At 41.8% G+C, this 15,354-nt stretch overlaps 1 protein-coding gene across 1 annotated transcript in view; it reads right to left on the reverse strand.

Annotated features, from left to right (window-relative positions):
* Positions 1-15,354, reverse strand: part of HDAC5 (histone deacetylase 5) — a 92,344-nt gene that overhangs the window by 46,867 nt on the left and 30,123 nt on the right. Inside the window, 4 exon segments of the mRNA XM_042475727.1 lie at positions 802-933; positions 3,334-3,464; positions 8,006-8,123; positions 9,526-9,670. Coding sequence (XP_042331661.1) covers positions 802-933; positions 3,334-3,464; positions 8,006-8,123; positions 9,526-9,670 — 526 coding nt within the window.

Genomic DNA, 15,354 nt, shown 5'->3' on the forward strand with positions numbered 1-15,354 from the left:
TGTTGTGCTTCAGTTTCTCTGGACCCTATTTTCCACGGGCCAGGTGAGGGCTGCAATGGCAAGCAGGGCCTACAGCAAAGTGCAGGCTCAGGGAGTCTGTACTCATGACCTCCGGTCTGGCCTCTTGGTTCCATGGCACCTCCATGGCCCATAGCCCAAAACGGGCTGGGCAGTGGTGCTGGGCATCAGCAGCAACATTGAGGTGAAACTCTTTCCTGGTTGCATGCTCACTTCCTCCTCCATCTCCCTTACTCATTGCAGCTATCAGCAATTTAAATCCCACCAAGTGCATATGGTGGGAAGGTGAGCAATTGCAGCTGGGAAGGGGAACAGTTCACTGATTGGCTCTGCCTCCTCTTCCTCCTTTTACATGTCTGATCCCAGCTCCCACAAAACAGAAGAATGTGGAAAGGAGAGAAAGGCTAATCTTTTCTTTTCTTTATAAAGGAGGAGGAGTAGGGAAGGGAAAGAAGGAAATGGGGAGGCAAGAGAATCATTGCAGCTATCAGTGGTTTAAATCCAAAGGTCGATGAAGAGGAAGCATAGGCAGGAACAAGACTGGTTTTTTTGGGGGGGGGGGAATTGCTCCCCCATATGTAACCTAGGTCTTTTGTTATTTATTCCTGCCTATGGGAGCAAGAGCAACCCCCAATCTTGAGTCCAACTCCCCATTTGCTGAGATAGTGAAAATGCAAGGGTGGTAGGGGACATGAGGACAAATGGGTTTTAGTTCACCCTATGTTCACCAGTTCCCAAAGCCAAATGCTTCCCGCCAAGACCAATTTCCCCAGGTTTTCTCACCTGTGATTTCGATTGCACGTTTTTTGAAGGTGCTGATGACAGTCCCATCTTTCCTCCTCAGCAGTGGGCTGCTCCGTCGCTCCGCAACCTTCTGTTTTAACCGTGAACGCACTTTTAAGTTGGGTTCCGAGGCTGGAAAGAGAAAGGAAATGGGAAGAGTGCCTCCACCTGCAGAGCTCAGTTATATTATCATTTGAAGAAGAGCACCTTAAAACAGGAATCATAAGTATAGATTCTTCAGACAGGTAACACTAACTCAAAGGTATTCAACCCTGCACAGGAAACTATGGATGGAAAGGCTTCCCAAATGCATTTAAATGGTTAATTCCATATCTAAATAAAAGAGAACACAACAGTCTCTGCAACTGGGAATCTATGCAGACACGGGGACTCTAGTGGAGCCACTCATTTAAGACCTATGTTTTTCTTGCTTTGTTGAACAATGTTGGAAACTCTAAATTCCTTTTTTGCATCTAATCTGGAAGACACTTTTGTTTCGCATCTCCTCCACCACAAAGGCACTTCTCCGAAAGCATAAAGGCGTTAGACTAAGCTAGCTATAATAGCGAGAGAAAAGGGGCGAATACGGGATGGGGCAGATGAAATCCTGGGCTGAGAGAGCAGACCTTGACTACCAGAACGGAGGGCCCGAGTGGAAAGATGAGGAGAAAGAAGGTCTGATAAGTAGGGAGGGGCCAGTCCATGGAGGGCTTTAAACGTGGACAGCAGGAGCTTATACTGAATGCGGAAAGGGAGTGGGAGCCAGTGAAGGGATGCCAACACAGGAGAGATGTGGTCAGAGCGGTGGGTGGAAGTGATAATGCGTGCAGCTGAATGCTGGACAGAGATTAAAGGACGGAGGTGAGAAAGAGGAAGCCCAGCCAGGAGGACATTACAGTAATCAAGTCGTGAGATCACTAGTGCATGGACCAGGATCTTGGCAGTAGAGGTGGAGAGATATGGTCGGATTTTGGCAATATTGTATAAAAAGAATCTACAAGCCTTGGCTGTGGTCGGGATCTGAGGGATACATGACAGAGAAGAGTCAAAGATAAAACCAAGACTGCGGGCTTGCTGGACTGGTTGAATAGAAATGTTGTCCACAGAAACAGAAAAGGAGTGTTGAAAGTTGGGCTTAGGAGGAAAGACAAGAAGCTCCGTCTTGGACATGTTGAGCTTCAAACGCCCATGGCACATCCACTGCGAGACAGCTGTGAGGCAGGACGAAACTTGCTGTTCAAGCCTTGGAGAAAGGTCAGGGGGGGAAAGATACAGCTGGGTGTCATCGGCATACAGATGGTAGGAAAAGCCAAAAGAGCTGATGAGTTTTCCTAAGGACAGTGTGTAGAGAGAAAACAGAAGGGGACCCAGAACAGAGCCCTGGGGAACTCCAACAGATAAGGGAACAGGAGATGAAGTCTGACCTCCTGCAACCACTGCAAAGGATCTGCCAGACAAGTAAGATCTAAACCAGTTGAGAACAGAGTCTGAGAACCCAAGGTCAGAGAGTATATCAGCTAGAATACAGTGATCAACGGTGTCAAAGGCTGCAGACAGATCAAGAAGGATGAGAACAGAGTAAAGGCCATTAGCCTTGGCCTGTAAAAGGTCATTCGAGATCTTGGTGAGAGCTGTCTCTGTAGAATGCCTTGGGCGGAAACCAGACTGAAAGGGATCGAGGATGGAATTGGCTTCAAGAAACTCAAGACAGCGCGAATAGACAACCCGTTCCAAAACCTTAGAAAGAAAGGGAAGAAGAGAAATCGGACGATAGCTAGACAAGGAGGAGGGGTCAAGAGAAGGTTTTTTTAGAATTGGGGAAATGAGAGCATGTTTGAAGTCCGAGGGGAAGGAGCCTGTAGAGAGAGAGAGATTGAAGATATGGAGAAGCGAGGGCAGAAAGGAGGAAGCTATAGAGATTAGAAGACAAGTAGGAATTGGATCAAGGGAGCAAGTTGCAGGTTTGGAAGAGTTCAGAAGTGAAGAGAGTTCATCCAAAGAGGCAGGAGGAAACACAGAAAATTTGTCAGGCGAGGGTGATAGAAGATTAAGAGCAGAAGAAGAATCGGGGGGGGGGGGGGGACTATCTCAGAGCGAATAATGGAAATCTTAGAGATGAAATAATTAGCAAAGTCATTAGGAGAGAATGATGAAGAGAGAGGAGGAGAGGGAGGTTTAAGCAAAGTGTTGAAGGTGGAGAACAAACGCTGCGGGCTCCTCTCATTGGCGGAGATCAATGATTTGTAATAATTCTGTTTAGCCATAGACAGGGCCCATGAGAAGGAAGAAAGAACAAATTTGAAATGGATAAAATCAGCCCACTCTTTGGACTTTCTCCAAAGACGTTCGGCCGCTCTAGAGCAGGACCGAAGAAACTTAATGTTGGGGGTAAGCCAGGGCTGAGGTCTAGTCTTAGAGGAAGAAGTGCGTACAGAGACAGGGGCAAAATGGTCAGACATAACTAGACAATCATGTCAAAGGGGAAACCTTTACTTTTACCTTTTATATCAGAAGTAGTGTATGTCTGCTTACCAGTTTTCCGGAGTGGAAAGTCATCTCTACTATCATAAGTGCCGAGTAAAGGTAGTTTGCAAGAAGGTGGTGTTCCCGGGCTTCCTGTCTGGGGAGGGGAACTCTGGTCCAATGAGGTATGGTGAGCCCCCCTGAGAAACAAGGAAAGAAGAAGAACATCACCAGATTATCAAGATGTAGAACAGGAATCAGAATCATGTGGGCCCTGTGAGTTTTCATGCATGGGCAACACCCACTCAAAAGATGAGTTGGAGGGAACCAAGAACACTTCCAGAGGTCTCTAGGAGGTACCCTTTTTTTAAAATCACTGATTTGCCATCCCAATCAAGTGAACAGTATTCGTAAGTGGTGGAAGTCACTGCTTGTTCCATGAAAACAGTGGCTCACAGTCCATGCACAGGTGTAAAGGCCTGAAAATGTTCCTTAGTCCCTGCACACATGTTCACCTCTGATGTAGACTAATGTGAGCGTGCACACACACACAGCATTCCTAAAATACTGTCAGGCTCCTGTCTTCATTCTCAATCAAGTTGTTGACTTCCCATAACTTGCTTTTTAAAAACTGTAATACATTTAAAGGACAAATACCATTGGCCCTCTACATTTGCAGCTTTGATATTTGTGAATTTGATTAATCAAGGATTTGATTAATATGTTCTCTCTAGGAGTCTCTAGATCCTCCAGCGTGACTCTGTGGTTAAAGTCCACTAGATGTTGCACTAAAGAACTTAAGAGTTTTCTAGAAATAATACTTCTCTAGGCATTTGTAGATCCTCCAATGATACTCTATGGTCAACGTCCACTAGAAGTAGTGCTGGAGGACCAAGAGATTCCTAGAGAGGTGTTCTCTCAGGTAAAACAAATAGTATTTTTTATTTGTGGTTTTTCCACTTTCACAGGGATCCTGTGCCCTAACCCCAGTGAATGTGGAGGGCCCACTGTATAGCTTCTCAGTGGTAAAAAGCCAAAACTTAAGAAGGAGGCAACACGTTTATATCCTACCTCTGTGAATCATCTCTTGTTCTATCAGCAATGCAAATCTTAAAATTCTACTTGCTTTCTCTCTCTAAAATCTTGGTTTTACTACTTTTCTATTCACCCTTATGAAAATGCTCACAAGCGATGCAACCAACGAACCAACCACCCCACCCCCAAAAAGCCCAATAAATAACAACTCCCCTAAACACACACAGACACAGACATTACATTTTCTATGCTATTGGCATTCCCTACCACTGAAGACTTTGGACAGAATCTGGAACTTGTCACACATAGTGTAGATATGGTGGCTGTGTTAGACATCACAAGAATTCAGGATCTGGGGTATAAACTGTCAAATCCTTTCTGCTTGCAGCAGGAAAGCACAAATAAACTACATTCACGATTTGCTTTACTGCAATGTATAAACCCAGCAGGACTCAGATTTCTGGCTTGGCACTGCCTGACAAGACAGAGAAATAATCCAGGGTTTGTGTTAAGAGTTAATTCTCTGGCATGTTGGGAGGGAAACAAGCCAGAAAGCTGGTTCCCTGCTGTTTTTACATGTGACAATAAATGAACTACAGACTATAGGGCCATAGTTTATTTAACTATCCTATTGCAAGTGGGAACAAGTGGCGAGCATTATACTTTATAAATCAGGATTCCTCTATAACCCTGTCGTATCATGATATTGACCTGGGCAACTGAAATCAATGAGCCCTAAATGAGAGAGCTGCATTTGACTCCAAACTTCTCAAAAGACTGAATATTCTGCAAAAATATATCACACTACTGGTACTTCATAACCATGGATCATCACTGTCATAAATGTGACTTATGGGAGCAACTAATGACAACAGCGTCTAGATCCAACCCTGAAAAATGTAAGACTGAATTTGAGTAAAATATCTATTTTTAGATTATATCTCCCCAAATTCCCCAGCTATCATGGCCATCCATTCGTACCCAAATGCTTCTTGTAACCCCTGTTTGGCCTCTGACGCCTTCTACCTGCAGCCTCTCCCTCTTGATTACCTACTGAATTTCCTGGGCCTTGGTGCTTAGAGCTGTAATCCATTTAGCAGCTTAGAACAGATCCCAGATGGACCATTATCCCTGCCCTCCACCTTCCTCACTTCCTAACGATTCACAGAGGATATTCTTATCTGGCCCTCATCACCTTCTGGGTCATGTCCCCCAATCCTGTTAACCCACATTCGTGCTCACGTTTACTGCAGCCTGAAAGACAAAGAAACTCCACATTCAAACACATTTTGAGTTTTGTTTGTTGCATATTCATTCTGCTACAGCCAAAACAACAACCCCACAAATAAAGCACAAAACAAAAAATCCTCCTTAACTAAAGAAGAAAAAAAAGTTTTTATTTATTACATTTATATCCCATCTTTCCACCAATGACCTCAAGATGGTTTACATGGGTCCCTTTATTCCCAGTTTATGTTCAGAATAACCCTGTAAGGTAGATCAGGCTAAGGAAGAATGACTGGTCACTCAGTAAGTGACCACTCAGTTTAATGTCTTCATATGCACTAGAAGCTGGGTCTCCCAAGTTCTAGGTCAACATTTTAATTCTTGTAGTACTGTAGGGATGCTTATAGATGGAAGGCTATCAGTACTAGCAAATCGAAAGGCATTATGGCTATCTTCCACCTTTACCCCCTTAACAGATTTTTTTTTCCTAGTAAAAGAAAGAATGGGAGACATGGTGAAAAAATACTGGAGAGCTGCAAAAGGAAAATGATGTCATCTTGACCCCTGTAGAATGCCATGTTTGCGCCAGAGAGACTGCAGGACAGAAGCCTCTGTTTTTGTTTAAACTACCGCTCTAGACTGTTAACACTTTGTACCACAGCGGATGAAACTTTCTTAGCATTTTTGTTAAAAGCTAGTCTAAAGATTCATTTTTATAAAATGTTCAGGCTTGTATTTTTGACAACGTTGGAGACAAACTCACTCATTTTGGTTCCACTGATTTTAATAGCACAGTTCAATATCATAGTAAGTCAGGGATCAACCATGGAGACCAGGATTTAATTCCTGCTCGGCCATGAAACCCACTGGGTGACCTTGGGCAGGCTGCATGCTCTCAGCCTCAGGTGAAGGCAATGGCAAACCTCCTCTAAACAAAACCTGCCAAGAAACACCCATGATAGGGTCACCTTAGTTTCACTATTAAGTCCGAAACTACTTGAAGGCACACAACAGGGATGTAGAACCCTGGCTTATGAAGTTCATACAGCATACTAGTGAAAGCTCTTCATTTGCTTCCAATGAAAGCAGTAAAAAAAGCTACAGATCCTCAAGTCAGTAACTTATTTACTGTGACATGCAAAAACAAGCCAGCTTTCTGGTTTGTTTTCCTCCCAATAAGACAGATAATTAATTCTAAAATAAATCCCAGATTTCAATCAATCAATCTCCCTTTTCATATCTCTATGTTTCTCCATGAGAGTCAGCACAGTACGGTGGATTGAGCATTGGATTATGATTCTGTAGACCAGGGTTTGAATCTCCACTTGGACATGGAAACCCACTAGATGACCTTGGGCAAGCCACATTCTCTCAGACAAAGGAAAGGCAAACCCCTTCTGAACAAATCTTGCCAAGAAAACTGGTCACCTTAGGGTCATCATTAGTCAAAAATAACATTAAGGCACACAACAACACAACATGTTCCTTCAAACTAGCAGTTTATACCCAATCCTTTGGCCTTAACTGGTGCATTCCTCTGAAAGTTTCAAAGTCCCCCACCACAGCTACCAAATGTACAGTACTATTGATGTATTTTTTCCCCTCCATAAAACAGTAATTCAAGACAGAAACTTCTATTTACAGACTTTTTGTGGGGGAAGAGAGCCCTGGAAGTACATGGAATAGTTAGGAAGAAACTAAGCTATCCCATCTGCCATGAAATTAACTCGTTCTCTTGAGAAATTTACTTGGTTGTTTGATAGTGTTACAAAATATACAATGAGGATGTACTGGCGCCTTCTAGTGTAATAGTGTTGTGGACAGAATAGGAAGTACATGGTGCCTCACACTTCCTGCTCCCCTGCATCTCTGCATTGCCCAAAATAGAATAATGTGCCTTTGGTTACATGAGCACATGCACATACACACAAACAAGTATGTCCTGGAATGGAATGTGAATGAAGGCAGGCATGCCAAAATCCTATTTTGACCAATAAAGAGACCAATAAAGAGACATGGGGAGATGTGGATCTCTTGCATGACACTAATACATTTGAAGAAGCACTTTGAATGAAACATTTTATTATGAAATGAGGTTACTTCCCCATGTATTTGAGGATACATGCACAAAATATTTTTTAAAGTCTGGTTTTATCAAAAGAGGAACAGCTACCACTCACTTGGTTCTGTTCTGCTTTGTTCAAGGTATATAGTCAATAACAACATGAATTCATTATCTTCTAGCAAGTTTTCCTCAGTGTTTCTTATGACTGTTACATTTGTAGCAATATCTAAACCCAAATCAAGTGACAGCCTATCATGAGGTAGGCATGTGACCCTTCCAGATGTTTGTACTATAATTTCCATAATTCTGACCACTGGCAGTACTGGTCAATGTCTAAAACATCTGGACAGCACTACCCTATCCTAAATCATGTCTGCTTCAATGTACAGCACAGAGATGAAGGCCAAGACCTACCAGCATTTGGAGTGCTGAGGGAGGGAATGGTTCAAGCCGCCTGCTGAAGCCGGTTCTTTTGACTTGCTGAGAAGGAACTCCTGAAGTTTCAGCTTCACTTCGGTGCTGGCAATGGCACCTGTGGAAAATTCAGAAAAACACTGGTACTAAAAACATAAACGTTCAATTCCAATACAACTATCTTGATCCAAAATGTACCACAGTTGATTAAACTGAGCTGTGGTTTAATTGCTAACAAATCATACTGACTTATCATCTTGATCTGTAATCAGAGATTAAACCACCATTTCCCAGTTTGATGTAATGGGAAATTGTAGTTTGGCAAATTTTGGAAATGCCACATTACAACACATCAAAGAATTGAGGAAGAACCCTGAGACCACACAAATTGTTCAAGGCCTAATAACTGGACTATACTTATTGGACCATGACCATAATGTCTGAGCTAGGAGAAAGGCTGATCTAATAGAAGAAAACACTGTCTTCTCCTGTGAAAGGGTTCTCTTAACTCCAGAAGTATGCCACATACATATACCCTTCTTATACACAGATTTTTTTATACACAGATTCAAGCATCCACGGTTTGAAAATGTTCAAAAAAGTATAAATTTCAAATATCAAACCTTGATTTTCCATTTTTTATAAGGGGCACCATTTTGCTATTTCATTTAATGGGACTTGAACATCCACAGATTTTGTTATCCATGGGGGAACTCAGAACCAAACCCCAGAGTATAAAAAGGTCCACTGTACTGTCCATGGATTGCATTCTGCAATATGTACCCTCTTTCCTCCCACCCTCCAAGCTACTCTCCTGTTTCTAATCCGCTTGACCTCAATTAAGCACAGAATTGGAAAAACAACCTCTCCGCCAGACCATTCTCCCTTAACACTATCTTAATTTTATTGTACTCCATCTTATCTGCTTTATTTAATTATTTATTGTTGTAGAAATTATAACACCATCTGAAGACAGGCATAATTTTTATGAACCACTTGCATCCAAACTACATTATTAAAATGGTATCTCAGACAAAGCAGTATCTTTAAAACACATTTAATAGCAGACACATTTACAGCACGAAAGTTAACTCTACACAAATTTACTGCAGCTCTTCATAAATGAACCTTTGACATTGCAGTTGAGAGGATCCTGAGGATAGCTAGACAAAGAATCCCAGTGCTTTTATGAAACTACAATTCCAAGGCAGGTGATAACAAATGTGCCTAGTAAACAATTCCTAGGAGATATGGAGGTGTGGAAGTTAAAACTAGAAAGGTATTGATGATTAAAATGGTATTAAAATGGTTTCCCTAGGCTGGTTAAGGGTACTTTAACGGTATTTAATTTAATATCATCATGATCACTGTTATTATTACTTTATTTTACTGTGTGCTACTGTATGTTGCTTTTGGTCTTATCTTTTGGGATGGAAAAGTGTCACATTCCAGCCTACTCCATCTCATTTCTCAAGAAAAGATAAAAATTTAATAACTACAATGGAAGGAAAAAGTATTACTCTCTTTGCTTTTCTCCTTGTTGCGCAAGATAAGTAGCTGCTGCTCCAGACGCTGCTTCTCCAGCTCTTCCTGCCGCTGTTGTTCTCGCTTACGTTGCTGCTCCAATTCTTGTTGACGCTTTGCTGCCAGCATCTCCTGCTGTTGCTGCAGAAGGGAAAAGGGGAGTGAACTCACAACACTGAAAGGCAATATGTCTCTGTATGTGGACATGCAAAAAACCCCAAACATATTTTCACAGGTCAATATGTGAGAATTTTTTTTCAGATAAAGGTTTTTAGTTTTGAAATCTGAGACAATGAGTTAAGATTATCTGGACATGCAGACAAAACACAAAAAAAAAAGGCTTCTTTCCTTGCTCATTTTTTCTTTTTCATTTTTAAAAAAGAGGTTGGCTCCTCTGAGAAACAGATCCTAGATGTACTGCTCATCTGCACTTAGTCAAGTCTTCCTATTAGGGCCCACCAGTCTGTTCCACCAGTATCTCAGATACAATGGACAGTTTCTTTAGCAATAGCAATAGAAGCTATATTTCTATACTGCTTCATACTAACTAATCGGTCTCTAAGTGATTTACAAAGTGTAAGCTAATTGCCCCCAACAAGCTTTCTAAATCTTCCCCAACTTGGTATCATCCATAGCCAGCATGGCCAGGAAATTTCAGAAGTCTTTCTTAGCACATGTTCCCATGCAGCAAACACAGAAAGTTTGAGCACTGAACTTTACCCACAATGTTCATTTCTTGTATATAAGTATTTATATTTGCACAGCTCCTTTCTACCAAAGCACATTTCTTTGTTGATAACGTAAGCTACTCTTTTCAGACCAGACAAAGTTTGATAGTAGTGGTATTTCCTTTTAGTCACACCACCATGGCACACAAACAGACTAAATTTAGCTTTACTACAGTGTGAAATCCAAAAGCAATGGGAAAATATTGTTATGGAATAACAATATTAATTGTAGACCAAGAATAGATGTCATAATTAATATATGATACTCTCTCCTGAACCTTAAAAAAAGCAACTAGGAAAGTAATGAACTATCAAGTGATTCAGTTAATGAATAATGTAACTAGTTTCTTTTTAAAAGTAACATTTCAAGCTGTAAATTGTTCAGACCCCTTTGAACAAACAGCAGACTCAGGAAGCCGGCGAGGAGATGATTTCTGATGCAGAGGTGAGGTGGGTGGAAGGATAAAAAGGAGAACTGCTTTTACATACTGCATCTCTGCAAGGTCTTTCCTGATTGAACTGAAGGAAAGAACAAAATCATGTAGCCAAGTCTCTGTACAGAAAACAACTGGACTGCTAATAGAAATAATCCGGGTTGAAACCACTTAACCACCCTGGCTCAGTGCTAGGGAATCTGGCAATTGTAGTTTATTGTGGCACTCGAGCTCTCTGACAGAGAAGGCTTAATGTCTCACAAAACTACAGTCCCCAGAATACCCTACCTTTGAGCCAGAGAAGCTAAAGCAGTCTCAAACTAGATTATTTCTGCAGTGTGTTCTGGACCAGAAATTTACTTTAAGATATGGAATAGTATTTTCTGCTTAGCAGTATTTTGCTGTATCCAACAAAATAGCTGAGAGGGATTAGGATTGACTACTTCTGCTGCTGCCACCTCCCAGTATCTGCTGTCTGAAGAAGTAATTCACTCTACTTGATGGTTGGGCCAGCCCTGTGATTCTGATCCAGATTAACACTCTCCTCCCCACACCTCCATGAAACTGTGCTTGCGAGAGAAAATCCTGCATTTACCATAATGCCTACTACTGAGTCTGAGAAACAGGTGGAGGGTATAAACTTAGAAGGAAATGAAATCAAAGTTGAAAAGTTATCTCTGTTATCTCTGAACCCAAAGAGGCCAGTGTCAGCTACAGCCTCCAAAGTTTGAAGCTGAGAAATCATTAACTTGGCTCTAGAAAGTGAAATGTGCTTTTTTTTTTTAAAAAAATGAATAAACTGCAAATGGTTCATAAATCTAGTAACCTGTATTCTCAGGGACAAGCAAAACTCAATAGGCAACAAATGAGCCCAATCAAAAGATGCTAAGTAGTATTTACTATTATTGCACTATTTCCACTGTAAGCGAAGCAGCAGCTAGGACCAGCATGCTGAAGTGCTCAAAGCAGAAACATGTTAAATATCATAGTTTGCCATCAATTAATCTGGAAGACTTCAAACCCTTCTCCAGTTAGCAAGCAATTTCTGGATGCTGTAAACCTGAAAATTCAAGAAAATGTAAAACTGCCGTTGAGCTTCACCATCAAACCACTGAATCCTTCTCCCCTGTTTAGGAGTTCCAGATGAAAAAAATTACAATATTCATGCAGTGTGAGCTTTGGGCATTACTGTTTTATGGAATACAACTCTGGAGACCAGGGGTTGAATTCTAGCTTGGTCATGAAACCCACTGGGTGACATTGGACAAGTCACATTCTCTCAGCCTCAGGGGATGGCAATGGCAAACCTCCTCTACAGAAACTTGTCAGGAAAACCCCATGTCCCTGCTTTAGAATCTCCATAAATCCGAAACTACTTGAAGGCACACAGCAACAACGAAAACAATGATCAGTTGAAAAAGATGAGAGTTACTGACAGTTTATGCCAGTGGTACCCAAACTTTGGTCCTCCAGATGTTTTGAACTTCAGCTCCCAGAATTCCTGAGTGTTGGCCAAACTGGCTGGGGCTTCTGGGAGTTCAAGTCCAAAACACTGGGAGGACCAAAGTTTGGAAATCACTGGATTATTCTATGAACATGATTCTAGCCTCTAATTAGATAGAATAATTAAACACTAAGAACACTATGAAAACAAGTAGCATATTCAAGTCACTTACACAAGCCACATTGATAATGCAGCAACAAGATTTTAAACAAGTCAGTCTCTCCTGAAAATTTTTAATCCCAATACTCTAACTCAAGACTGCACAATATACTGCTCCAATTGCCCATGAGCTACACATGCTCCCCCCCCAAGTTATTTGTGCAGTTTTTCCAAGACTCTGCTACCATCATATTCCCACCTCTTCACCCAGCAACCTAGGCTGCACCTGCACTGCAGAAATAATCCAGTTTGACACCACTTTAACTGCCATGGCTCAATGTTATGGAACTGTAGTTTTGTGAGACATTTTGCCTTCTCTGTCAGAGCGCTCTTGTGCCACAACAAACTCATAGCACTGAGCCATGGCAGTTAACATGGTGTCAAACTGGATTATTTCTGCAGTGCAGATACAGCCTTGGAAGTGGTGATGCCAAATAAGAGTCAGTGGAATGGGAAAGTGACAGCTTCGGCTTCCTGTTTCCTTTGCAACTTCAAAGCACCTACCTATCTCATTGCTTAAGGAAGAGATAGGCCACACAGACAGTTGTAAGCCGGTGCAAATGCATCCTGCCAACAAAAGGTTATACATCCCTGCTCTGCAGCAACACAGGGTAAGTTGTCATTATATCCAAGGAAGTGAATTGATATTTGTGAAATCTCATTCTAAAACAGAAATCAGTTAATTCTAAACATATTGCTAGATTCCATTTCCCCCCTCCTCCTCTTTTCCTTTTTATACAGCCCAAGCTTGTCCAACTGAAATAGGTGCATAACTCCCCTACTTAATTCTCCTCTATTTCCTTTCTGTTCCTTTTTTTGTTTCCATTGTGTTGAATTTTAGATAACAAGTTCCCTGGGGCAGAGACTTGTGTTTGGTATAGTGCCATGCAACGTGCAGTGTAGAAACAACAACAGTAATTACAACTCACAATATTTGCCGAGCAGGAAAAGCTTTTGGATACAGAAAGGTTTTCTCTGGTGCATATTGTAAACTGGTTAGAAAGATGGATCAGATGGTTCAAGTTCAGTGGGAAGCTACAAAGGATGGGCGCCATGATTTTTTTTAAAAAGCAACTCCTATGCTCCTTATACAACTTGTGACCCATCAGATGTTGTTGGACTACAACTCCCATCACTTCTTGCCTTTGCTGGCTTACAGTGGTAGGCCAACAACATCAGGAAAACCATGTTTACTGTCTCAGGACTAAAATAACTTTATTCAGGTGGAGCTCCTTGAAGGAATTCAACAGAAGTTCTTATAGTGCATGAAGTACAGACATGAGACTCCACTATGTCGATAATGCAGGATTTATGCCATTTAAAGCTTTAAAAACAAGCAAAAAGCACTTTGAAATGTATTTGAAAATATGCAGGCAATAAAGCCAAGTAAGTTAAAATTGGCCATAGATACTTTTGTACCCACTTGCCCTTGTGTGATGGCAACCTGTAGAATTCAGTCCTTGTTCAGAGACCTGGAAGATTTTAAAGGCAGCCCCATATAGAGGAAATTGCAATAGTCTGCACAGGTGGTTATCAGAACACAGATAAAAGTAGCCACATTGGAGGCAGTGAAAGGCTGCTTCAAATTATGTAGTCAAGTTTCCCACATTTGGGGAAATTGTAGGGGTCAGCAGTGCCCTTCAAATGACAGATAGAGAGCCTTAACTTCTAGGTCAGGGTGGGCAACACATAGCCCACATGTAGTCCTTAGCCCTTTTTCTAGAGCTGCCAAAGATCTCTTTCTCTAAAGAAACACAGAGAATCACATTCCAGGGAGATATAAACCTTCTTTAAACCAACACATGTTGGTTTAAACAACACAAGGGCTCCTTTAAACCAGCCCCCATGTGCATTGTTTTAGTAGCAAGACAACTCTGGAGACCAGTGTTCAAGTTCTAGCTTGACCATGGAACCCACTGGATGAAAGCAATGGCAAACCTCCTCTGAAAAAAATCTTGCCAAGAAAACCCCATGATAGCGTCTTAGGCACACAACACATACAAACATAATAAACAAGGTATGGTTGTGTGTGCTTTTCTTTTAATGGAAGTCATTTTCAAGTCACTTCTAGTTATAGCAAAAAAGTGGAGCTTAGCCTGCAGTTGATCCTAGGGATAGAAAACCAGCCCAGCCCAGTTCTACAGCTACCCAAACCTGGCAAAATTGTCTCATCTGTATTGAGCCTTAAATCCAAAACACACTGCAGAAATAATCCATTTGAGACTGCTTTAACTGCCCCAGGGGTCAGTGCTAGGGATTCCTGGGATTTGTAGTTTATTGTGGCACCAGAACTCTCGCACAGAGGTGGTTAAATGTCTCACAAAAATACAGTTCCCAGAATTCCCTAGCACTGAGCCAGGGCAAGAAAAGTGGCCTCAAACTGGATTATTTCTGCAGTTTGTTTTGGATCTTACTCTATTTTACCTTGCCCAACCATAGTAGCGCCCAACAGTTGCTTTATGTAACACTTATAACTTGCCTTTCGTTTTTAAAAAGTCACAACCCCCTGCCCCCCAGATAAAACAGGATGATCAGTATATGAGGTGAGAAGTTAATGGCAAAACACCCGCTTTTGCATGCATAGGCCGGAGTCCTGGTAGTAACATATGCTAGCATAATTTAGACTAGTGTATGTCATTTATGGGACACTGCAAAAGGAGATATTCAGTACCTCCTTGCATGATGCCCCTCCCTGTGGAAGTCAGTTTACAAGCACCAAAATGTATCCAGACAGACATTTAGAGGCCTTATAGCCAGCATCTTCCCATACTTGCTGCAGAACTAGGATAGCAATGTTAGCTTTCTTTTTATAGCTGCATAACTGCGGCTAGATGCTGCCTGCACACACGCTTCCTTGCCCTCCCCTAGCCACTAAATAGTCATGGGATGCACTCTGATGCTTGCAAAGTGCCTTGCATGGGCATGGAAGGAGTAGCTGCACAGACTGATGAAGTGCTACAACCTGCAAGCAGAGTGTAGGATCATACTTGCACAGTTCCA

The sequence above is a fragment of the Sceloporus undulatus genome, chromosome 6, assembly GCF_019175285.1.
Source record: "Sceloporus undulatus isolate JIND9_A2432 ecotype Alabama chromosome 6, SceUnd_v1.1, whole genome shotgun sequence".
Classification (NCBI taxonomy): Eukaryota; Metazoa; Chordata; class Lepidosauria; order Squamata; family Phrynosomatidae; genus Sceloporus; species Sceloporus undulatus.